At 39.7% G+C, this 26,190-nt stretch overlaps 2 protein-coding genes across 3 annotated transcripts in view; one reads left to right on the top strand and one right to left on the bottom strand.

Moving 5' to 3' along the window:
* The window catches only part of LOC102299711 (poly [ADP-ribose] polymerase tankyrase-1), a 108,228-nt gene extending 99,464 nt beyond the window's left edge, over window positions 1-8,764 (bottom strand). For both annotated transcript variants that reach the window (XM_005931861.3, XM_005931863.3), the window contains exons 1-3: window positions 8,218-8,764; window positions 6,635-6,750; window positions 2,480-2,588 (exon numbers count right to left, since the gene is read on the bottom strand). In XM_005931861.3, the coding sequence (XP_005931923.1) occupies window positions 2,480-2,588; window positions 6,635-6,750; window positions 8,218-8,719 (727 nt within the window). In that variant the 5' untranslated portion in view covers window positions 8,720-8,764. The remainder of the gene's footprint in view (window positions 1-2,479; window positions 2,589-6,634; window positions 6,751-8,217) is intronic.
* Window positions 8,765-18,095: 9,331 nt separating this feature from the next.
* cldn23.1 (claudin 23.1) lies at window positions 18,096-25,064 on the top strand. The gene has a single exon (XM_042224798.1). The coding sequence runs from the start codon at window positions 18,219-18,221 to the stop codon at window positions 19,050-19,052; it is 834 nt and encodes a 277-aa protein (XP_042080732.1). The 5' UTR covers window positions 18,096-18,218; the 3' UTR covers window positions 19,053-25,064.
* The last annotated feature ends 1,126 nt before the right edge of the window (window positions 25,065-26,190 follow it).

Below are 26,190 nucleotides of genomic sequence, written 5' to 3'. Positions count from 1 at the left end.
CAGCGTTTTCTTTTGCGTGGAAACCGGGTCCAAATGGCTCTTTGGGTCTTAAAGGTTGCAGACCCCTGCCCTACAGCTACTCTCACTGCGATATTTGATCGAATGTAAACAACGTCAAATTTGATTAAGTACAGTACGGGGACAAACAAAAAATTGTGTAGTAAAGACGGGCACTTAAACACATCTCTAGAAAGCAACGTGGGAGGAGGTCAAGGTTATAAGACAGTCACTGAAAAAGAGAGGGTCACACAGCTGGTACTGTCAGCTGTTTTAGGACCTTAAATCAAACAGTCTAAACAAACTGTTGTACAGACCCTAAAGCGAAACGGATGTTGGGGAACCCTAAACACCCAGCACCCAGCTGTGGACACTCAAAACTGGCTGTTACAGAAACCCTAAACCAGCTGTTACAAAGATGCAACATCGACAAAGAATCTTTTGGCTGTTATAAATGCACGTATCAATTCATCAACAAATAGCAAATATTAGCCAATACATCAGTGCGGCTCTGTAAAGACCTTAAATGAGCCATTGTAAAACAAAGCCAGCTGCTATAAAGAGCTACCACAGAGAATTTCACTTGCAACTGATGCTGTGCTTAAAATGTCATGTCAATATAATTAAACAATAAAACACAAAGTGTGTCGTTCATAAATTCATTAAAAGTCCGACTGCAGGATGCCAAACTGAACCTGGAAATGTGAAGTCTTTATTTCCTGGTATGATTCAGCTTGAAGTTTCTGAATTCATCTCATTTCTAAAGTTTTCAGAAAGTTTTAAAATCAAGCACTGCTTAGACTGAAAACCAACACTAAACATGACTGAGTGAAGAGAAAGTCAACAGCAGATTTAACCCTTTTTACCTCAATTTCAGTCTCATTCATAATTATTGATAAATCGATAAAACCTCTGAGAGCAGAGTGAAGTTGGTTCTCAGGGATCATCACAGCACCACAAAGCTCATTGCTGCTACGCAGTCTCTCAGAGCCCTGGCATCCTGCAGAAACTATGAAAAAAAGAAAAAAGACTGGCACAACTTTTCCTCCTTGTTGCTCTCAGCACTCCAGGCGAGGTGTCACTGAGTGTTCATGCAGTCATTTGTTCTTAGTCCTCATCCTGAGCAATACTTTTCCACAAACATCATAAAGATTACAGCTCAGATTGTTTTCATGTTTGTGGCCAATCGTGTTTACCTCTGATTTTCCTCGGGGATCAGTAACACAGCTCGTCTATTTTTCTGTGGAATTGAATCTTCATTTGTAAATCCACCCAGAAAGCCTTTTTGGAATCCATCGCTCACCTGTCTCATGGAATGGCTGCAACTCAATTTCATCTGAGATGCGTGTGAGACAACCGTTACCCCAGGATACAAGTTGGCTTTTTTATTTTTGTTTAAGACTGTCTGTGACACTTGGTTACATGTAATCTCTACACACAGCTGGTTAAATCACACAAATCTCCCGGTGCAGATATGCTGCGAGAGCATCCATAATAAATGATTACAAGCACCCGTGAGGCTAGAACCTGCAAGTTTCACCATAGTTAAGACTCTGCCTACCCACAACAAAAGGGCAGGGAACTAAAAATCAATGAATCAATAAAGAAATGCAATGTTGTTTTCTTCAAAACCATCGCGCAGCCTACTCAGACTCTATTTTTGCTCAGCAAGTCGCTGTTATCAGTCAGCCCGGTATAGACCGTCTTGAAAGGTACTTTCCTTTCTGCTGCTGACAGGCAGACAACGAGTCGTGATGACAGAGACGGCCAAACAGAGGTCGTTGTGGACTGAAGGGATCAAACACTTTAGTATCGCTTTGCACCATCTCAACAGGAATGTGAACTCACAAGTAAGACGAAAAAAAATCAATGCTCCTTTTGTCCCCTGTGTGGGGTGGGGTGGGTGGGGGACTAACAATAGGCAGTAACACAGTTTACAGATTAGTTGCTGCTTTAAGCTAACTGGGAAATAAAAGCATAGCAGTATAGAGCATGGGCTGGGGTCGTTAAAGTTTCTAATATAATGTCTATATAATGATTACACATTTCAAACTCCAGCTTGTGAGTTGCTGCACAAACACACCTCTTCAATTCAAACTTTAATTTTTAGAAAAAAAAATTTCCCAAAGCATTATCAACGAAGATGAGAAAATATATTTAAATGACTGTAAAAAATAAACATTGGCTTTTACTGTACCCAAAGGAGCAATGCAGCAAACTAGAATACTATTATGGCAACCAGTTCGAGCACTGACTGTTTTCTGTTTTGCTTCTGTTCACACGACCGGTTAATTCAATCTTACTGGGCCAACAGACACAAGAAAAATAGCAATACCGAGACCTTCAAATGCCACTAAACACATTTTTGAATGTACTGATGGTTGCTGTGCAATGCACACTTTTTGAGTGAGAGTCATTAATGCAAACCCCTTTGTACAGGTCATGGCCTGGCATTTTTGCCATGTGTGTTTTGTGTGCTCACCTATGCAGACGTCTATCTTGCCCTTGATGGCGGCTTCGTGCAGCGGAGTGTAGTTCCAGTTGTCTCGAGCGTTTGGGTCAGCCCCCTGACACAGCAGCAAGGACACCACCTACGATAAAAAGGTTGTGGCATATGGGTGTTCAGATCGTTCTTTTTTCTTCTTTTTTTTTTACTTTATAACATGTAATAATTGCATGTGTGACACAGACAGAGCAACAGTTTGAAAATAAAAAGTCAAACTACAAACTGCTTTGCTTTGAAGTTTGAGTTGTTTTTTTCCTGCAAAACAAATGTGAAAATCTAACAACATACTCTTAAAATTAATGTTGTATTGGTGACAACATCGCACAACCACACCTAATCTGGCTGTACAGCACTTTTGCAGCAACAGCAAAACACGCAAGGTTACAAAAATCGAGGAGCGCACGACTGACCGAAACGTCACCAAAGCGCGGCTTGCAGCAGTGGATGTGATGTGTCAAGAGAGGTGGGACTGAAAGAGATTGAGAGAATGTGTTCACACTTTTGCCGTACGAGCATAATGGCCACAGAACACTTTACCTTTGCACTGCTGACAAGCAGCGCAAAGCAGAATGCTGAACAATGAAGACAAATAGATGGTCCAAGACTGCAGCTCCTCTAATGGCCTAAAGTAATCTCTCAGATTCTAGTTCTACATATCCACATTTTCTAGCAGAAGTAAGCATGTTTGCATGTTGCTAATCTGCAATCTAGCCGCAGCTATCATTAACCCTCTCTCTCTGATTTTTAAACAGCCAGATAATTGCGTTTCGAAAGATTTCATAAATCAGTAGGTGATGTCACAGAGGCTACATCAATCTTTTTTTATAATTGCTACTTGCTACACTTTAAAAAAAAACAATAAAAGATAGGAATGCCAAGGCCTCCACCTCTGACCACCACTCAATCCAAAGGCAAGCAAAGCAAGAAGGGAGTGGGAGACTGACAGAGTGAACTCTGAGGTCATTCAGATGCTGTAACGGTCAGCTGTGGTAATGAGAGAGGTGAGCGTGGAAGTGGAACTGCTGATTTACTAGTTAATTCACGTCCCTATCCTCACCTATGGTTACAAGCAGTGGATATGACCGAAAGAATAAGACTGCAGATACAAGCCATTGAAATCAGCTTCCCAAGGGTGTCTAGGCTCTCCCTTACAGAAAGTTGCTTAGTCGGAGCTTAGTCATTCTGGAGCTATGACTCTTTCACACTGAAAACAACTAGTCAAGGTTGTTCAGGCATACTACCTGGGATACCTCCTAGGTGGGGTGTTTTGGCCATGTCCAACTGGGAGGAGATCCCAGGACAGAAGCAGGACACAGTGAAGAGACAATTTCCGTGAGGCAACTTGGGAACACCTCAGCGTCCACTCTCTCCCTTTCCCAGCTGAGAGAGGAAAGTCTGGACTGCCATCATGATCCAGACTAGGGCTGAGCCATATCATACCGTTCACGGTAATACCGGTAGAATATGGGCAAAACGCGCATGCGCAGTGCCTTTGTTTTCATACGCACATGGCGGAAAAAGCATGGCGGCCACAGAGAATGAGGAGGGCGAAAGCGGATTGTTGAATGAAACAAATGAACCAGAATTGATTTGTAAAAATGCTCCAACTTCAGTGCTGTGGAACTGGTTTTGGCTTTTATCTGTCAGATACACAACAAAGCACAATTTCTGGTAGCGCATGCTAGCGGGCCGTCGTTATTACTGTTTTTCGGAAAATACGGCGCACTTAAAATCATTCCTTTGATTTTCTGAACAATCGACAGTGCCCCTTATAATCCCGTGTGCCTTATGTATCAATTCTGGTTGTGCTGACCTCGAACCGAGTTTATGTCGTACATGGCGCTCGAAAATCTGTCAAAAAATGTTTTAGTACAAAGCTGCACCGCTTGATGGATTGTCGGAGAATTACGGCTATTGTAGGCAGGAGCTTCGCGGAGTGATGCGTGCTGTGCTTCAACATAATATTACCGCGTTGTGTGTGTATAACCTCTTTTTAAGTTTTGTGAATATTATACATGGTTATGCTGAGGACATGTCGGCCAATTTCCACTGGAAATGCCTTTTGGTTAAACTGTCAGCAGGGAATTAGCTTTAATGCACATAAAAAAAAACAGCTGCTTGTTTAAGTGAAAATACATTGATGGGGTTTGTTTTTTGTTTGGTTTTTTTGCACTAATAAAGTTGTGGAGTTTTGTCTCGCGTCAGTTATATCATTATTGCAAATTTTCAAATATATATCATGATAAATATTTTTGGCCATATCGCCCCGCCATAATCCAGACACAGATAAATTGATTTAAAAAAAAACAAAAACAAGGCAGTTGTCCACTTTCAATGTTTTAGCTGTGTGTGAGTGATCAATTTTAGTTTCCAAGTATCTGTCATCAAAATGTTAACCGCTGCTGTGATAATACATTTGCATTACTGCTCCAATTTTCTGTGCTCTCCAACAAAGCTCCAAAAGCTCTCTAACATTTGAAACCGTGAATGCTGGATTGATTACTGTAGTAAAAAGCCAGGAAGACAAAAAGGATTAGCACATCTGTCAGAGATAATCCAAAACATCTGCATGCTCACTCATGAGCAGAATAAGAAAGGGGGAATGAGAGTCATTTTCCAGATATGCTCAGTGTAATCTGTATAGCTGGAACCTTCATTAGGAGCTCATTTTAACTTCTTCTTTGGCGACATATAAAAAACTTTGTGTGTGACTCGATATAAATCCAGTTAAAGTTGGATTAAAAACTTGAATGAATGTCAGGCATGGCTAGATGGATGAAGATAAATCGCAGCAAAAAAAGATTTTCTGGCACAACTTCACTTGCTTCCAAGGTGCATGGAGAGGATAAAAGAATTCACAAAGCAGGAACTCCAGCAACACTTGAGGGAAGATGAACAACTTTAATAATTGACCAACGCGTTTCGGCTTGTGGCCTTCATCAGGGTCATAGTAAAACATTGTAAAAATTGCTTAAATACAAGACAGGAAACAGAAAAAAAGAGGTGGCAATATAAATTTTATCCGGAAAAAAAAGAGAAGCATCTTGGATATTCCGTTGTAAGAGTCTGCACCCCAGAGGTATGAATGAGGATTCTTCTATCAATGAGTTTTTATGAACTACACCTTTTTTCTTTTTTTACCAGCTAAATTACTCTCACATGAGTAATGTTTATTTAATTATTCTTATTATTTTAGCCAAAGAAGAAGTAACGATTTAGACATCTCATCTTAAGTCTACAATTTAAGTCTAAATTTTAGATATTTTACATTTTAGAGACATAAATAAGGATCTTTTAACAAATGTGCTTTTACCATTAAAGACCCCCCCCCCTTTTTTTTTAACCTGTGTGTATATTTATAGCATCCTCCTTATGCATTTCATGCATGTGTTATTTTCAGACATATGGGGGTTATGTCACCCCCCCTCCTCCTCATCAGTAATGATCTAGTCCGGTATTTACTTGGGCGTGACTCAGCCAATTAACCAATACCTACCTATTATATGTCAGCTGACCTATCTATGAAGTTTAGATGGATGAAGAACCAGGTGGATTTCTGGTTGTGGAGAGCATCGAGGGGAGAGCACTGCTGAACCAAGCAGAACTTGACTCTCTGACCCGTCCAGGGTGTACACTGTCGCTTAACCTAAGACAGCTGGGATAGCCTCCAGCGGAAGAAGATAGATGGATGTTCTTCTTGCACAATAATTTTTCAATTAAAATCCATTTCATAATTTGTTGTACAAAAGAGTGCCTTGACATCCTGTATGATCAATTTCGGTCAGTAAAATCTTAGCATCTTCATCTCTGCCTCAACAAATGCTTCTGTCTTTCCCTCAGTGCTGCAATCTACAAACCACACATCATAGCAGCCCCCACCACCATCTTGTAAACCCTCCCTTTCACTCTTGCTGCCATCGTTCTGTCACAAATCACCCCTGACACTCATCTCCACCCACTCCACCCTGGCAGTCCTCTCTTCTACACTTCTCTTGTGAGGTGAAGAAGAGAGTGTGGTGTTTAAAACTCATCTAGGAAGCATCTACTTACGTCACTACAAGGTAAACCCTCCTGAATGCAAACATGACAGAAGTCTTCTGATGAGTACATTAACATGGTATGAAGCCTCACCTCAGAGTGACCAAATGAGCAGGCGTTGTGCAGCGGGATGAGACCTCCGTCATCTCGTGCATGCACATTAGCACCCGTCTGAAGCAGATGGTCCACCACATCTTTCCGCCCAAAACCTAAAAGAGAGGCAGAAAGGGAGACGAGTGCTGAAAATAAAAGCAGAAGATCAACTATGAAGCCAGAGCACTAAAAACAAGTTACTGCAACAGCCTTGTCTGGCAGGTCTGGACTTAGTTTTACTGTTTAATCACGTAAATTTTTCATGTTCATCTACAATAAATAAGTCATTTAATTATGGTTTTTTTTTTTCTATTTACATTCCAGTTTTGTCTCAAACTCACTTTGTAACTCAAGAGAATCTGTTAATTTGGCTCAGGCTACTGAGGATTAGAAAGGCTTGTGATGTAAAACAGCTGTGCATGTTTTTCTTTTTTGTTTCTGGACTGCCAAAGCATTTTTAGAAAAAGCATTCATGCTCTTCTTCCTCAAGGAAAAACGAACAGTCCATTGTGACAGAGGCGTTCATTAAATGAAGCTAAACTAAGGTCGATGTTCTGTCACAGTGATGACTGTTTACCTGCTGCAGACTTTAATGTCAATGCATATATAAATGATTTCCACACATGTACTGCACAAAAGGTAAGTTTGAAGATTCAAACGTCCAACACAGCTGGACAACCAGTGGATTATATTACATCTGCTCAACCACTTAAACCTTATATTTTCTGTTTTACTGGAACATGTAAATAATGTACATGCACCTTTCTGAGTCTTTAGATATAAAATCACTCTAGTTTCTTCAATTATTTGTTTCTGTTTTCCATTTAAATGTCACATGCCCTTTTTAAGCCAGCTTGCAAACATTTAACATATTAAAAATGCAAATTACCATATGCCTCTATCTACAAATGCCACACACACACACACACACCGCACCATTACTCAACCACGATGTTATTTAATGCGCTCATTATTTAATTTGTGTCCTCTCTCCACACATTTGGCACGTAAAATTTGCTTCTCCTTTGGAAATCAATTATTAATGGCATTTTGGGTGTGACTGGGTGTAGTGTAACAACGCAGTAACACAGGAAGATGTTTCTCTGTTTTCTCTGTAGGAAAGTACAAGGAGTCGGAGGCAGCTCTACATTAAGCAAAACGTACTCCGCGGTAAGTTATGGTGAACACGGTTACATTATACTGGAATGCAATCCAATTTTACAGACTAAATTGATCGTTAATTTAAGGAGCGCAGCAAATTAATGGATCATGAGCTGGTTTTATGGTTTAATGAGGCTGAAAAGTGGTTTTGACTAAAAATTAAATATTAGATATTTAATTTTAATGTTTCGGACATTAGCTGAGTGTTTTGTTTCTTCTTTAGAAGTGTATGTCAGATCTTTGCTCCTTAAAAACTTGATGAGTAATCTACTGCTAAAGCATGTGCTTGCTTCTCACTCGTGGATTTTAATATTAGTTTCTTCCCGGTCACTCCCACACCTTAAACGCACCTTACAGCTAGACAGCCTGTAAAGAAGCCTGATTCAATTAAAAGGAAAAAAAGTGGTTTTCGTTGTCTTTACCTGCAGCAAAATGCAGGGGTGTCGATTTGCGTCCAGCCATGTCTTTGGCGTTCACATTCACCGCATCCACGAGTTTCTTCACCCTGGAAACATCACCATTTCTGCAGGCTTCAAACAACTCCCTGAAAGAACCGTTTGCACCGCTGCTTCCCGGGTTCCCGCTGCTCGAGTCGGGCGTAGAACCGGGACTGGTGCCGCTACCTTCGGTGGTGGTCGGGGAGCTAGCACTGCTGCTAGTGGTGCTGCTGCTGCTGGTGGTGGTGCTGCTGCTGCTACTGGTAGTGAGGGCCAAAGCAGGGGAGGTTGTGGTGGGAGAGGCTGGTGTTACCTCACCGTCACCGGTGTTCTCCATCGCGGCTCCGTGGGGGAGGGAGCTGGCATTATCAATGGATGCTAGCAGAGAGCTGGACGGGGTGACAGGGTGAGAGGAGCAACGGGGCGGGGAGGACAGGAGGGAGTTTGGCGGCTGCTGCTGCTGAGAGGAGCGACGAGATGTCGCCATTTTCACAACACAACAGTCCCCACTAGCAACAATAACACTGCTGACAACTTCCTGTCAGGAAAGCCAAACTTCCGCTCGGTTTTGCGTGGATTTATGGATTTAGGGTCAAAAATATCTTTAATTCAAATACAGGAATATCAGCATGTCTTGACTGGTAAGATTTCAAATTAAGACACGAGTACACACAAAATCTGGAAATGTTTTTTTATGAAGTTGCATTTGTTTTGGAGAGAAAATATATATTTTTTATTCAAGTGGAAATAGAAATAAAATTAAAAGATAAAATTGCCACCTTTATTTATTTTTATGCGCGTACCCTTTTTCTATATGTCTTTTTAAAAAGACATATATTTAGGCATATGTTTTCTATTCTATTTTGCCTCCATGTTCACATTAATATTCCCACTATTCTCAGCTGAATACATGAAAATGTTTAATGTCGTTAAAAGACTGCAAAATAAAATTAATATTAATGAGCCTGGGTGTTACTAGTTTTCTTTTTTTTTTAAAGTTTAACCCCTAATTTCATTATAATTTGATAGGTAAGAAAGAAAGACGTGTAGCAAATAGTGTGCACGCATACATGGAAGATGCAGGTTTGTTTTTGTTTGTTTTTTTAGATGAAAGCAGAGTTTGCATGATGCAGACACTTATTGTTGTACCTCTATCTTGATCTCCACGAATATACGGACAACAATTTGATGGTCAGGTAAATTGGTTGGACTGAAAATGAGTGAAAAATCAGACATTATCCAAAGAAAAACTTTGAAAGACCTTCAGAAAGCCTGGAGACCTATTACTCAAGACTTTCTGAAAGGTCTGGCTCCTTGCAAGAAAAATATAAAGAATTCGGAGGTGGCTCAAGACTTTTGCACGGTGCTGTATGTTGTGGCTGAGATTGCAGCGTGGGGCCCCCCTAGTGACTGTGGGAGCTCCGTGCATCTACATAGTCTGCAAATAACAAGACTGTTCTGTATGCAGTCTTCTCAGTCCACTGCTTTGAGTCATTGCTTTGCGCTTAGAAACGTCAGGTGTTCTGGCTCAACACTGCCACCTGATGGAGACATTTGGTAATAGTTGGAGATGCTGAAAAGAACATTTGGCTTCTCATATTGTATTATTTCAAACTAAAGATCAAGTCAGCCATCAGTCCACAAAATTTGTGTCAATAAAGAATCTACACATTTCCATTCAGATGTTAAAGGGTTGTCTTACTTTGAACATCATCGAAAGTTAATAGCTATTTTTTTATTCTTTACTTTTTTCACTTTTTCACTGCATGTGTTTGAAGTTTGACAAGCCAAATGACAGTCTCCTCTAACACCATGAAAACTCTGGCAGATTTGAGCTAAGGCCCTTTTTGCTGTAAAGCAATGCTGTGAGAAATGACTGGCAAGTGAACCACACATCAAAGGCAGAGTCTGGGTGCAGAGTTTTATAAAACGTGAACAGTGTACTTAAGAATATTCTAGTGGTTTCATTAATTGGCCACTAGAGAGTGGCAGATAGTCTCTGAGAAAACTGGAAGCTTTTGCTGTAGTTCTTTATAATCTTGCTCCTAAATTTAGTACTATATGTAACCTATTTTCTCACACATTGTCAGTTGCCTATAGTTTATACTTAAGATTCTTTTGTTTTAGTCAAGCTCACAAGTTCAGGTTTTAAACACTTTAGCAATATAAAGTTTCAAAAGCATAAAGGTCCTAGTGTTTCTTAAATGAATGAGGATTCTGACAAATTTTGACTAATATTTGTCCTTACTGATGTCAAATAAATTAATTTATTCTATTTTCTAACACAGTTATCTTTTTGATAAGTATTAGTCAAAACACTTACCTACTTTTTTGCATAAACAAGAAACCCAAACAAAACTATTTCTCTCACAAAAATCTAGTAAATGCAATTAAATTCATGAAAAAATAGGCATATTTTCAAAACGTATGCACTCTCTGTATCCGTTTGAAATTTATGACACATATAACATTGGTATGTGCAGTATTTCTTCAATATGATCAGGAAGTGCAGGTTATGTCTGACTTTGTGTGAGTTGTTATTTTTTAAGGTCTCTAGAGTTCCTGTCATTCCTTGTTTGCATCAGACTTGTACCTGGTGAACCTTTTCCTTTGTTTTCTAGTTAAAGCGATAAAGGGTTGCTGAAAACTCCTTAGCCAAAAATGTTGCATTTTCTGGAATTAAATGCATGTGTAAATTATTAATTATCTCTGATTATCAACAAATAGCTTTTTGCCATTTGTATTTGTGATGCTAGTCATTAACATAAAATGCACAGTGAAGAAAGGTTAGAAATGTGACGTCAAAATTTCAGCGTATGTTTGCACACATCATTGTTCCTGAGGGCTCACAACCTGGAAAATGAAAACTACTTCACATGAACAAACTGTTACATTGCATGAGTGGTATGTATTTGGCAACCAAAACTTGCTATCATCCAAATCATTTGCTCCAGTTTCACCTTATAAAGGTCTGTGATGTGTGGCATGATACAAATGCTGTGAAGTTATGTAGCTTACATACAACCGGTGGTGGAAGACTGACATTAATATATGAAACTTTGAATGAAAACAGCTAAAGGTTGGGGTTTTTTTTCAGATTGTGATTTATTTTTTATGACTTACCTAGAAAGAAAGAAAGAAAGAAAGAAAGAAAGAAAGAAAGAAAGAAAGAAAGAAAGAAAGAAAGAAAGAAAGAAAGAAAGAAAGAAAAAGTTGAAATAACTACAGAGGGATAAAGTTGATGAGTCATACTATGATGATAAGGGAAAGAGGCATTGTGTACAAATGATGTGGCAAAAGGATTGGTTCACAAAGTCTGCCTGGTTTGTTCACATACCTGTCGTACCTGGTTTATTTGTCCTCTGTGTGTCAAAGAACACAAACAATTCTGAGGAAAAATAAAGATACAGATGGCTTCAAGAACACATGACTTTGTATTTTATTGTGTATATTTCAGATATTTCTTGCAAAGTAATCTTACTTTAAAAATGTCGCATTTTGTATTAATTTGGTAAACAGCTGCTATTGAAGGCAGTAGGAAAATACAGCTGCTCTTATCAGTGCACTGAAATAAAATAAAATACTTAAATGTTGAGCTTCCTTTGGTGACTTGAGCAATCACAGTTAATCGCTCAAAGGAGATGTTGATGGACAAATACCATCGTAGCTGAAACGGGGTCGGCCTAAACAATGTAGGGTCTGGCTGTAACATCTGCCTCTCATAGGTTGTTGACTTTCTCAGAAACTGATTCACTTTCCTTAAAGAGATCAGTAAAGCTGCTAGCTCTGTGAGATAGTCACCCTCATCTCAGCTCTTTGACAAGGTGTTTACAGCACTGAGAATCATGAATGATCCCCCCCTACCTATGGAGAGACCTTATTAGCATTCGTTAATAATCGGGTTTCTTTTGATGCTCTGGCAGAATCTCACATCAAGCACAACCAGAAAGAGGGAAGAAGCTAGAAAAACCAGGATATAAAAAAATAGAAACAAACACATGTGTGGACAGAATATTGAAAGAGAGGCACGGGAGAGAAAAAAACAAAGAGAGTGAGGCAGAAAGGTATTCAAGCTGCTCTCAATAGATTCCTGCAGAACTACATTCTTGCCAGTTATGATTCCCCAACACACAGAACCCACATGCCATGCAAATCAAAGTCATGATGACTCCAGGTCTCACATATATATTTCTATAAACTTGGCCAGTCAGTTCAGTGTGAATTTTGTAATGAAGTAAAATACTGGCTCAGTCTCCAGCAGTAGCAGCTAAAGCATTATTTGGACTTTTCACTGTAGAAAAGTCCAAAATCTCAAAAGTCAGAAAATTTCTGAAAATCTTCTTCAGAAATTTTACAGTTTTTCCTCCTGACATTGCCATTCATACTACACCAAAATAAAACATTGAAATAATTTAAATAATTTGTGATAGTTCACAGAAAAATACTAAATAAATAAAATGTAAAATAAGCAAAAACTTAGTTTTATTATTACAGGACTGTTAGGGCAACAAGAACTTTATCTGTAGTTTTGCACTTCCATTTCTTAAAATGTAATCCCACAGCAGAATTTCTCTGTCCTGCAGAAAAACTGAAACATACTGTTGAAAATGCACTCCTTTTTTTTCTTCCTTTTATTTTGTTTCTGTCTGCCCAAAAGGTTTGCAGTAAATTGGGATAAAATAGCAATGAAATTAGCAACTTCTTCCTCCTGGAATCTGCTGCAGAATCAGCTTAAACCTTAAGGAATTCAGGGGGATTTTCAGTGACTTGGATGCAGTTACTTCAGGCTGCAAATGTTTTACCTGAATATTATTACCTTTAATAATTGCCCTATTAATATATTTATTTTTTATTGATATAGAAGTTTATCAGTTTCGGTTATTTCTGTGTTTTATTCTTATAGCATCATTTAACTGGTGTATGGATCTGATGTGTACTTGTGGTACTGGCATAGCTGGACTGGCCATCGGGCATACCGGGCATTTGCCAGATGGGCCGATGGTGATTTTTTGTTTTTATGGGCAGATGTTTTATAAACAATGAAAGGTGGTGGATTGGCCAGATTCTGGCAGATCTGTAAAAAGAACTAAATTGTTTGGTGGTGGCCATGGCGGAGCTTCCACAGATTTATTAACATTAGCAAGTGGTGGAGGCCAGCAGGTGGATGAGGGAAAGGTGAGCCGGAGGAGGAGAGATCCTAGGCGGCCGCCGGTATTAGGTGAACTGAACTTCAGGTGAGAAGTTATCCCCTGCAGTCTATCTGGGTCAGATATACACCAAGTTTAGGTGTAGTTTATTTTCATTGTGCTGACTTTTTACAGTCAGTTACAATAACTGCATACTAGCTAGTGTGTATACAGCTGGGCGGGTGCTATGATGTAAAAACGGAATCGTCTCGTATTCAGAGAAAATATTACGTGTTTCGTATTGAGGTGAAAAGGAACACAGTTTGTCCCCTACTTCAGCTACAATGAAAAAGACACAAAGCTGGAGTTATTCTGTGTCTTTCGCTGCACAGCTGCCTCTTCTTCTCTCATTCTCTCCCCCTCCCTCTCCTGTTTCTACTTCAATCATGAAACTGATCAATGATCAGCTGATCGGCTTTTCTCTCTTGTTTTTTATCGCCCACTTTGCGCCAGAAAGAGGAAACCAGCGGATGTCGCGCTAAACAACAGCAGCACGTTTAAGCTTGATCAGCTGTTGTTAGAATTTATTTAATATTAATTTCTAGTATCAGCTGATGTTTGCTGGAGCCACAGCTGTAAACCTGCTGGTCATGATATCGGTTTGTATATCTGGTGAGAGGGAAACATGAAGATGAAACCAGGAGATGTCCTTACTGAATCATCAGAGCTGAACAGGTGATGGAGAAACAGGTTTACCTTTTAGGTGACATGAATGAGTTGAAGGGAAGTTATGAACTGTTTCTGAGAGACAAATAACACCAGGATCCTTTTTAGTAGCTGACAGCTGGTAACTGTGCAGGGGCGGATCTAGCAAAGTTTTGCCAGGGGGCCAGGTAGCAGTAGTGGTTTTTGATGCGGGCAACATGGGCGGTTGCCCCGGGCGGCATCACGGGCATCGGCAAAAATAAATAAATAAATTGCTCGTACTCATGCTGCCCCACATCAGCCAGCGCACATTGGGAATGGCATAGGCACCGATTGGCTTTCTGTCGCGCCATTTGCTGGGGTAAGGGCGCCCTCCGTTTGCGAGGGCGCCTGCTGCTTGTGGCACAGGGAGGAGAGGGCGGGGCGACGGGGGATTCTCTGGCTCGCTGGAGCTCGCGAAATAAAACAAAATTAAAAAAAACCAACAAACATGAAAACACAGACATTATGATACGATTTATAATTTGCACCGATGTTTTTTTGAAATTCTATAAGCGAAAAGTGAGCGCGAGAGCCCTCAGTGCGCCTGCTCGCTGCTGAAGTTCAAAGTAAACTTTATTGTCATCTCGCTACATACAGTACAGTAGATAGAGAGACGACGAGGCTCCAGTTACAGCAGTGCAAGTAAACAAACAATACAGGGAGTGCAGAATTATTAGGCAAGTTGTATTTTTGAGGAATAATTTTATTATTGAACAACAACCATGTTCTCAATGAACCCAAAAAACTCATTAATATCAAAGCTGAATGTTTTTGGAAGTAGTTTTTAGTTTGTTTTTAGTTTTAGCTATTTTAGGGGGATATCTGTGTGTGCAGGTGACTATTACTGTGCATAATTATTAGGCAACTTAACAAAAAACAAATATATACCCATTTCAATTATTTATTTTTACCAGTGAAACCAATATAACATCTCCACATTCACAAATATACATTTCTGACATTCAAAAACAAAACAAAAACAAATCAGCGACCAATATAGCCACCTTTCTTTGCAAGGACACTCAAAAGCCTGCCATCCATGGATTCTGTCAGTGTTTTGATCTGTTCACCATCAACATTGCGTGCAGCAGCAACCACAGCCTCCCAGACACTGTTCAGAGAGGTGTACTGTTTTCCCTCCTTGTAAATCTCACATTTGATGATGGACCACAGGTTCTCAATGGGGTTCAGATCAGGTGAACAAGGTAGGCCATGTCATTAGTTTTTCTTCTTTTATACCCTTTCTTGCCAGCCACGCTGTGGAGTACTTGGACGCGTGTGATGGAGCATTGTCCTGCATGAAAATCATGTTTTTCTTGAAGGATGCAGACTTCTTCCTGTACCACTGCTTGAAGAAGGTGTCTTCCAGAAACTGGCAGTAGGACTGGGAGTTGAGCTTGACTCCATCCTCAACCCGAAAAGGCCCCACAAGCTCATCTTTGATGATACCAGCCCAAACCAGTACTCCACCTCCACCTTGCTGGCGTCTGAGTCGGACTGGAGCTCTCTGCCCTTTACCAATCCAGCCACGGGCCCATCCATCTGGCCCATCAAGACTCACTCTCATTTCATCAGTCCATAAAACCTTAGAAAAACCAGTCTTGAGATATTTCTTGGCCCAGTCTTGACGTTTCAGCTTGTGTGTCTTGTTCAGTGGTGGTCGTCTTTCAGCCTTTCTTACCTTGGCCATGTCTCTGAGTATTGCACACCTTGTGCTTTTGGGCACTCCAGTGATGTTGCAGCTCTGAAATATGGCCAAACTGGTGGCAAGTGGCATCTTGGCAGCTGCACGCTTGACTTTTCTCAGTTCATGGGCAGTTATTTTGCGCCTTGGTTTTTCCACACGCTTCTTGCGACCCTGTTGACTATTTTGAATGAAACGCTTGATTGTTCGATGATCACGCTTCAGAAGCTTTGCAATTTTGAGACTGCTGCATCCCTCTGCAAGATATCTCACTATTTTTGACTTTTCTGAGCCTGTCAAGTCCTTCTTTTGACCCATTTTGCCAAAGGAAAGGACGTTGCCTAATAATTATGCACACCTGATATAGGGTGTTGATGTCATTAGACCACACCCCTTCTCATTACAGAGATGCACATCACCTAATATGCTTAATTGGTAGTAGGCTTTCGAGCCTATACAGCTTGGAGTAAGACAACATGCATGAAGAGGATGATGTGGACAAAATACTCATTTGCCTAATAATTCTGCACTCCCTGTATATATAAGAAGAGTAAGAAAATAAATATACACTTTAGGACCAGGGGTAAAGGGATGAATAACAATTTAAAATTTATATTTTACAGTTTGATGATTTAAAGTCTCACACACAACCTGAGGGAGTGTTGATGTACAATCCTTAATATGTTTTATGTATGTGTCTGTGTGGGGTGGGGGGCGCCAGAGGAGTATTTTACGTGTCGGGAGTGAGAACGGGTTGGCGCCAAACAGGCTAGGACCGCCACTGCCAGGTAGGGCATTAACAGGGAAAAGGAAGAAATGTTTTCTTTTGTTAATCTCATTTAAAATGTCTCACTTTTAACAAATAATTATCTGAATCTTACAACCAACGTTTTCATCTGATGTAAAATGTATAGAAATCCATTATTGTACATAGTAATTTTTTTTCAGGGTCCCATCATAATTTCTTCAGAAGTACCTAAGTACTGTATATGATGTCAGTATTTTCCCACATTTTCTAGATTCTGTACCAGTACTGTGTGTAAAATACCATCAAAAAATCAATTAAGTTTTATTCTTTCTGTCTCCTTTCACTTTTTAAAGGTTGCCATGTTAGAAAATTTTTTTTGCCCTGCCGTGCTGTTTATTGATGTGGTAAATAAATAGTTTATGAAAATATCACTAAATCTGTCATTTATTATTTTTAATATTCAGTAATGATCATGTCTCACCTCTAGTCTCCTCTGTCTTAATTTCAGGTTTCCACCATATGTTGTAGATAGTTCAGGAGGTTAACTCGACTTTGGGTTTTGGCTAAGCACTGTTTAGAATACCAGAATAGGGAGGGTGGTGTAGGTTTAAGTTTATTAGATTGAGACATATATAACAACAAGAAAGTGTATATCACTGTCACAACAGAGTTAGTTTTTATTCAAAGGCTTTATGGTTTTTTGTATAATACCTCTCAAAATGCCCGGACCGATTTTTCGTCCAAGTCCAGCCCTGGGTCCTGGTACGCAACTCTACTAAATACACTACTCGCTTTCTTAATCATTCAGAACACTTAAAAAAAATCCCAAGAACCCTTTTTTCTGATGAAACAAGAGTTAAAATAAATAAATAAAACGTTTTAGTTATTTAACCTCCTAAAACTCTTCCACAGCATGCATTTTTAATTTCTCTTTGATATTTGACCCGATGAATGTAAAAACAAAGAATTACCAGATCCTTTTTTAATTTTTTTTTTTTTTTACCTGATTTCTGTTTCTAAGAAAAATGAGAGCCACATATTCATTTAAAATTTTGATAGAACAGAAGCTGTATAATGTCCTCGTAAGTGGATATCAGGCCCTTGTAGAGCAAAATTGAGTATTATAGTCTAAATAACCCAAAATATGATGTCCACATATGTCGACGCCAGGTCCTAAGAGGTTAATGCAACCGGAGATCCGAAAAATCATATCTTGCCTAAGTTTTTAAGTCTGGGTAGCTTTCACTATTAGAAGCTTTAAATACCTCCTAAAAGCGGAAGACACGTTTGCACCACGCTTCAAACAGCTACTCTGAAAAGAAAAATCTCTATCTTTCTTATCCTTTATCACTTATCACACTTTGGCACGACAAAAAGCCTAATCGAAACTACCCCCGCCCCCCACCGCTCGCGCACTCTGCTTTTTGCAGTTACAGGTGAAGATGTAAGCGCACCCCGCCCATACGCACACAGCGCCACACCTGTCCTATTTGGGGACAGAGGCAGGCAAGACGGGCAAGGGAAGATGAAGGCCCGCCCACTGCTGAGTTTCAGTCGGACTTGTTTTTTAGGACGACGCCGTCAAAGCTGATCGCCCCAGTAGAAATTAGTCACTGCAACGTGTTTAGGAGTAAGAAGAGGCACATCAGCAGCAGCAGCAACCACCACAACAACCGCGATCATGCCGAGGGAATCAACGCAGGAGTGGATGCGGCTCTCTTTGCGCACTCCGGGCATCCTGATCTTCGGGATGGTCATGGCTCCCTGCGGCTGGGTGCTGGACTTGGTCGCGACCGTGGCCCCAAACTGGAGGACTCTGAACGGTATTAGCAATCTTCCTTCCGATAACTTCATTGAACAAGGAATCTGGGATATTTGTATTGCATCCACAATAAGCTCCGGTGCTCGGTGCGGCCAAACGGACACCCAGTACTTCAGTAACAAGATCATACAGCCTGCACAGGGTATGATGGTGGCCTCTCTCATCGTGACTCTAATCGGGTTGGCTGTTGCCATCCCGGGGGTCCGCTGTTGGAAAGACAGGCCTAACTGGGTAGTTGCCGGTGTGGGTGGACTGCTGATCTTTTGCTCAGGCGTCTTGACCATCATACCGATCTCTTGGTACACGCACAGCCCCCCAAACATCACAACGCCCAATGTCAATACAGCATCGATAACTCCGCGAGTCGGCTACTGCATCATTCTGGGCTACATCGGCGGGATATTTGAAGTCTTGGGCGGTTTCGTTATGTTCATCGGGATCTGCCGCTGCTGCGGAGGGAAGAACCGAGGAGAGGTCCGGGTTGAAGAGGTCATGCGTCGCAGAGAACCGAAGACCCCGGTCAGGCGCGTTGAAGTGCCGAATCTCAGTCGGGCCAGGAGCGCTGCCAGCAACAGTAGCGTCCCGTACTCCAGGGACTCAATGGATGACGATGTGTCCTTCCCACGGGCCAAGAGCCCCCCTGCCCGCTCAGTGAACACCGTCAACAGCAGACCCTTTGATGCCGACCTCTGAGAAGCCAACAGTACCCTCCACAACTGACCATCAACACAGCAAAAGAAAACTTTGAAAACTGGACTAAGATGAAAAATCTTTTAGCAGATTACTGCAATAGCACAAGAACGTCAGAACACACTCCTAGAGATATTTTAGGGCCATAAAGGAATTTTTCAGTGGTAAGAGATCCAATAACCTACTTTAGATTCTCTGTTGCAGTGTTTCATCGTTAAAAGTTGAAGGAAATGGAACATAAAAGTTTGGTTAATGTAGGTGTGACATGGTCATGGCTGCTTATTAATGTGACTGTGGGTGGACCAGACCCCCTGATTGTAGTTAAATTATCATTGCAATAGATTACAGTCAAGTGGTGTCCAGTGTATATAGTCCAGTGTATAATGGATAATATAAAAATGGAAGGAGCCAGCCTGGAATGGAGGGCTCTAGAATATTAAAAAAGAAAAGTAAATAACATTAAAATTGATTCATGGAGGAAAAAACTATATTTCTTGATGATAATCTGTGTAAATTCTAAATATGATTCTACGCTGTAAATATCCCTCATCCTGAAGGGCGCTTGGGCATTTTATTTTCTGTGTAGCTGTGTGGCTACATTAAATCTTCCAGCCTTTTTTCTCTTTCATGTAATTGCTCTATAGTGATGTACTTTACAGTCCCTTCATCTTAAACCCTGAAATGATTACTGTTGTACTCATTGATCTGTGATACATATGCTGGTAATTAAATTTGCTCTCCATTTCCTAACAAGATGTGACTGTCAATTCTTTACAAACTTTTCTGACATTATGATGGAATGTAACGAAAGTAGTAAAGCAACAATTTCAACAAAGAAAGCTCCATAACAGAATGAACATTGATGCTGATTTATAACAGGACTATAGAAGAGTCATAACTTTGGCAATATGTTCTTTGATCAGCAGGCACGTTATGTGATCCATTGCTTTGCCATACTTAGTCAAATGTATAAAATGTGGTACATTGCACAATGATATATATTTTTCCTCTCACCCTGTTTGCTGTCTTAACCTCACCAGTATTCAGACAATGCAGTCTGACCGGTCTGAGAGGTTGGTTTCTTTGTTTATCTTGTCCAACTACATTATCTCTTTTGTTTCAGATGCCTTAGCATTTGAAACGAGGTGAAAATGTAATGAACGTTTGTCTTTCTATAGTCTCCATTAAGTCCTTTGTGAATAAACAGGCTTGCAAAATGGCATGGTTTTTCCTGCAGGACCTGTTGCATGTTACAACAATGGAACGGACATAGATGATGAATAAGAATGTTTTTATTACAGTTCTTTGTGTGCTGACACTGCCCCGAAGAACAGATCAACTCTCAGCGGTTAAACTGAAGAATAAAGACAGAAAATAAATTGAATGGTTCTAAATTGTTTATAGATGTGAATAGTTGGCTGTGTCTCTGTCATGGCTGCCAGCTGGGATACAGTTCCTGCAACTCTGAAGTGGACAAATGGTTAAGAAAATGAATGGATGCATGGATGAAAACTCAGTAATGTCACAGTTCTTCAGTTCCACCTGAAAAATGGCAAAAATATAGCACAGATTTGAGGAGGGACTGTGTTTCTTCACACTGCTATGGATTAGAATGCCTTGAACACCTTACTAAACAAGATTGGTGTAAGTGCTATTATTTCTACATTTGTCCTTACATCATTTCCCCATTTTAATTATTTTAAAAAAAAATTATTTTTAGGTTAAATGTTGTGGATGGTCAAGACAAGCCACATCACATGTTGTGATTATAATATGATACATTTAACTATCATACAAGCTATATCATGTGACATAGTCTGGTCAGTCTGAGAGGTTGAGTTTTTGCATATCATCCAACAACATTATCTCTTTAATTTCAACTGTATTAGCATTTGAAATGAGGTAAAAATGGGGAAAAAGCAATTTTCTCAGTTAACTTTTTTTTAACTAGTGCTTGATCACAGGAAATCATGTGTTTGGTTTGGTCAAGTATCCATCGTAAATAAGTAAGAGTAACATTTATTACTCTTACTTATTACTCAAGTAAAAGTAAAAAGTTAAAAAAAATAATAAAAAAAATTACTCAAGTAATCTGGTGAGCTTGTTTCTAGTACTGTACAGTCTTTATCTTACAGTATAAAGAAACTTGAGACAACTGCTCCTGTGTTTTGGAGCATTATAAATAACATCCAATTTAATTGAAATAAACACTCCAAAATTGAAAAACATATGCTTTGTGTGTCAGGGTTAGTACAAAACCCAGTGTTGGACAATGTATTTGTCCAACACTGGGTTATAAAGGAACCTTCCACTTTACACGAAAGCAGTTTTGCGTTATGCTGCCTGGACAGCAGTAATTGTCAATGAAGTTTCTCTCCTCTTATCTTGATCCATTCATCCTTGACCTCTCCACTTTTGCTTTTGTCACGTGACTTTTATCTAAGAAAACCCCCTCTTTGTAATGTAGCATCTAATGGACTTGTCAGATAATTGTGTTGCAGTGACTGTTACAACAATTATTTTTACATGCAGCGGGACCAAAGGTCAGAGTTCAAAAGTAAAAATGTTCCAGATTTGTTAGATAATGTTTAATCTGAAAAGTTATTATCGCGTACAACCCTATTCCCTACACTCTGTGGAGACATCCACACACACTTCAGAGGGTCAGCAAGCCCCAGGCCCAGTGCTCTGCTGGGTGTCGGGTGGTTCTTGGCCACCTGGAGCCTTGCTATTGGCTCGTGGCAGCATGGCTGTCCTCTGGAAGGGTAGGCACCTTGTTACTTCTGGTCCACTGGCTGTGGCCCATGAGAGCTAAATTTGGGGCCTACCACCACCACCTGTTTTGGCTTGGTTGGGAACACAGTTGCCACTAGAAGTGTGGCATTGGGTCTTCACTACTGGTTGGGGGGCTGCAGATGACGTGGGTCTCCTATGGCCTTTCTCTCTCTGGCTCCTGGAGGGCACTATTGTGGCTTCTCATTCTCATCAAGTATGTTTCGTGACAAAGACGCACACACCGTCTTCATAAAAAGATTTAAAGATGCTGATCTCCTTGACCATTACCAGATGAGGTTCCTTTCTGAAAACGAGAGTAGAGGTTTGAGGCAAACTTCAACTTGTTCCTATACTTCCAAGGTGCACAGAGAAGAGAATAAGATCTGCAGAAATGAACGCTCCAGTAACATACAGTATAAAAAACAAAAGGAAGGCCACAAGCCAAAGTATGGTGGGCAAGCACTTTATTTTTTAATATCAAGTGTTTAATATTAATATTAAGACATATTTGAGATTACATTTACTGTTTGAAGCCTTGTTAGTTAATAACTAAGAAAGCTGCTTTTGTATTTCTCCATTTAAAAAACAATCCACTGACACTGTGGTAACTTAAATCTTTTTTATCCTCTTTTGAATACAGAGAAATCTGGCCCATTGTATAGAAACTGTTTTATTGTTCAATCCCCTGAAACATTTTAAAATCCCAGTTTCAAACCTTTAGATCTCAGCATACACAGAGCACAATGTTTCTTTATAGATTTTCGGAAGACAAAAGTCCAATTTTGCTTATATTCTGACAACCAGGCTTATTTTTTTTAATGTTATAATAAGAATATATATTTTAAGAGAGTCTAGAGGGTCAGTGTAGTATTCTTTTTTGGAGTAAAAAGTGTCCTGAGACATCTGTGGGTGGAGACTATGGGCCAGTAAGGACTTGCAGATGCCCTTGGAAGATGGGTGTGACAGTCTTTCTGTCAAAAGTCTTTTTATTAGACAAAGGTTCCAGTACAACACAAAATACAAAGTACTTCAGAATTTTCGGGTGTGACAGTCAAACAATCATAAGTCAAACTTCAAAGACAAATTTTCTCCCACAAAACGCTATATCCCGATAAACAGAACTTTTGGAGACAAATTTTCAAAGTGCAGCAGAGATGGCAAAAGTACACACTCACATTACTTGAGTTGAAATACTTGTGTTGAAAAGTACTCTGGCAAAAGTGGAAGTGGCGATTTAACTGCTTTACTTAAAAGTTGAAAAAGCACAGTCTCTGAAATATACTCAAAGCACAGAAGTAAAAACGAGCCCCCCCATGTTAACTTAACCTTTTGAATTAATATAATGACAAAATAACGTTAACAGGAGGGACTGAAGTTTATTCTAACTGAAATGCTACTTTTAAATAATTCCCACAGCTTGAGCATCCGTGATATAGAGCACACGCAGAGAACAACAAAGGAAATTTTTAAAAAATTGCTCTGTCAGGTACAGATGGGTGAGCTTGCCCCTCCACAATTAAACAGGAAAATTCATGCAAGCACATGTTACATGCCTGATTTCCCACAGATAGACAGTATAAAGCTGGTTAAAAGGTAGAATTTGATCAATCAGCTTAAATTTCATTTGATGTGAAGCACCCTTCATGTAGCCTAACATTAACTCATGAAAACCTCACTGCACTAGACCCATATAGCGATTTAAACTTTACCAAAGCCCTTTAAACTCAGTGTGGCCTACACTAAATGTCCCAGTATTTTTATACAACCTTTAAATAATAGTTGAATAAAAGTTCCTGTTCATAGATCCAATATCTGATCAAATAACTCTAAAACGAATTGGGATGTTATAAGCTGAACTGTCCTTACTCCTTCCTTGTTTGTCCTGGCTTTCTTATATCCTCTCTCTCAGTGAAGCCATCTCTCATTTCTTGCTTTCACTGAAGTACAGCAGCTGTATGTTTGGCTTGCAGGCATAGTGTGACAAACTGCACAGAAACAGGCTGTGTTTGCTCATGTTTGGTGAAACGTTGCATTTGCAACATTTAAAAGTGTTACGCTTGCTCCTCTTCTATGAGCTAGATGTTGAACTACCCTGACAACAGCTTATTAACACCACCAGTGATGGATACAGTAATAGTACCGTCTTGTGTTACTGCTCCCAGCATTTAGGTTCAAATCAGTCTGATGAGTCTAATAAACAATATCCTCATTTCCTGCATACAGTGGCTGACCATACAGCCAAAAGCCGACTCATGAGGAATTTGTGTAATCTTGAGTAGTTATACTTGTGGGATGTACTTCTAATTGCATAGCCATGATACAAGTAGCTCCTCCTTCTGCAAACAAGCATGCAAAGTCTGTGCCTTATTAGGACAGCAAGTGTTGACCTAGTTATACCCTGATGGCAGATGCTTCCACTTTTTTGTTATTACACATCTTATTATATGGCAAAACTGGTTAGGTTCTCAGCCATCATGTCTGAGTTTAGTAAACACCGAACCTGATATTATCATGTCACTGGATGCCAGAAAAAGAGGTTTACTGTAACAGGGGCTCAAAGACAGCCTACCCTGAGTGATAAAACACTGTGACGCCCTGCAATATAAGCAGACTGTCCAGTTAATCCCGCCCCCCAAAACAAAACCCACAGAGTGAGATGTTCTCTATCTATATAATTCAAAGGGTTTACAAGCTAGTGGAAGACACTTGAGAATGCATACATTGAGAAACCCTGCTCATCAACAATAGTCATATTAATATAAAAATTCAACACATGTACACACAAAAACATGATAATCTTAACAATATTGAGTGTTGTATATGGGAGCTCTGAAAATCTACAGTAACATTAACATTTTGCAGTTTTACCCTGTTGTCAGAGAAGCAGACATTTGCAAAACATTACTGAGTTGTTGATGATTAGTTTACATTTGTGATTATCAGTATTCACCAGGTGAAACATGACAACTGTGAACATGTGAAAGAATTAATACAGTAGGCACTTAACACTGGCTACAAGCTTGAGGAACTTGACTAATTATTCAGCACCAAGATGCTATGTAGTTTTCATGTTTACAGGACCGGAAGTGTACTGAGTGGTAATCAGTTTATAGGCTGAAATTCAAAGAGCACACAAACTCATTTAAAAGCACATGTACTGTCAAGTTTTAAACATGCCAAGATTGAAATCTGCTCTGACCACTCTCCTATCATCTGTACAATATGCGCATGTTGTTGACAGCTCTGCAGGATTGTGTCTGCACAGATTTACATGCATTATTTTCACAAGCATAGCCGTATATGAGAGTAAAAGCAGGCCAGTGATGTACTGGTGCATTTTTGTTACAACAGCATCAAAGACAGGGCACTTAGAAATAGGTAGAAATACTTCCCGAAAAATCTGAAGTGTTAAAAGGCGCGCACTCACACACACACGCTTAGAAGAAAGAAATTCCAGGGGAACAATATGATACAGGCAGCAACCGCACACGGTGCAAAAGTATGTACTGAATGAAATGAAATAAACCCACGCGAGTGGAAAAAAAGTGCATATTTTCTACAAAAATTTTTATAAAAACTGTATGGCATCAAATCAGCTTCTGACTTATCCCGTTAAACAATCTAGAGTTATCTTAAGTGTTATCTCTGTTAGAAGCCTTCACTAGAAAAATAACAACCACTTGCTTTACTTAAACTAAACTGCAGCTCCCTCACAGAGGATGAACATTTACATTAATTTACTAACAAGTGTCAGAGTTTAAACTAATTGCAGAAGCATGCCTTAGCATCCAAGAAATGTGATCAAGGAAGCTGCTGATGATTAGAATACAGACATTTTCACTCCAAGTTTAAAATTAGGTCAACAGAATTATCCAGTTTTGTTGTTTTCCGAGATGAGGCACAAGTTTAATAAGCATGTGGCTTGCGATACGACGCAGCTGGAGATGGATACATTTATATAAATGGAAAAATACTATATAGGAAGTGACTCTCCCATATGCCTTGGCACTCAGTTTGTGAAGTTGGTGCTAGAGTCTCCAGGATGCTGCAGAATAATTCTTATAGTAGCCACAATTTGATCATCAAAGTAGGTCAAACGTTCTGTTCGACAGTTATCCACGTTAAGCAGCACTGTTTTAGGCTTTTTGTTCCAGTAGTTTCCTGTTGAAGAAAAAAGAAAAAAAAAAAAAAGTTCATTTTGTTGTGAATTTTACTCATCATGGATACGAAGTCAGTGACTTAATTCGTTTAGCAAAGACACTAGGGGAGAAAGTGAGAATAACCATAACCAAGTAAAAAATTAAATAAAATTAAAAACAAAACAAAAAAAAACACAAACAAAAAAACAAAACATACGCAGCTCTGC

Source organism: Haplochromis burtoni, unplaced genomic scaffold (genome assembly GCF_018398535.1).
Source record: "Haplochromis burtoni strain Fernald_Lab_line unplaced genomic scaffold, NCSU_Asbu1 Contig_151, whole genome shotgun sequence".
NCBI lineage: Eukaryota > Metazoa > Chordata > Actinopteri > Cichliformes > Cichlidae > Haplochromis > Haplochromis burtoni.
The sequence above is the reverse complement of the archived record's forward strand: the minus strand, read 5'-3'. Positions and strand labels throughout refer to the sequence as shown.

Coding starts and splice junctions, on each gene's coding strand:
- cldn23.1 (XM_042224798.1), top strand. CDS start 18,219: ATGCCGAGGGAATCAACGCAGGAGTGGATGCGGCTCTCTTTGCGCACT.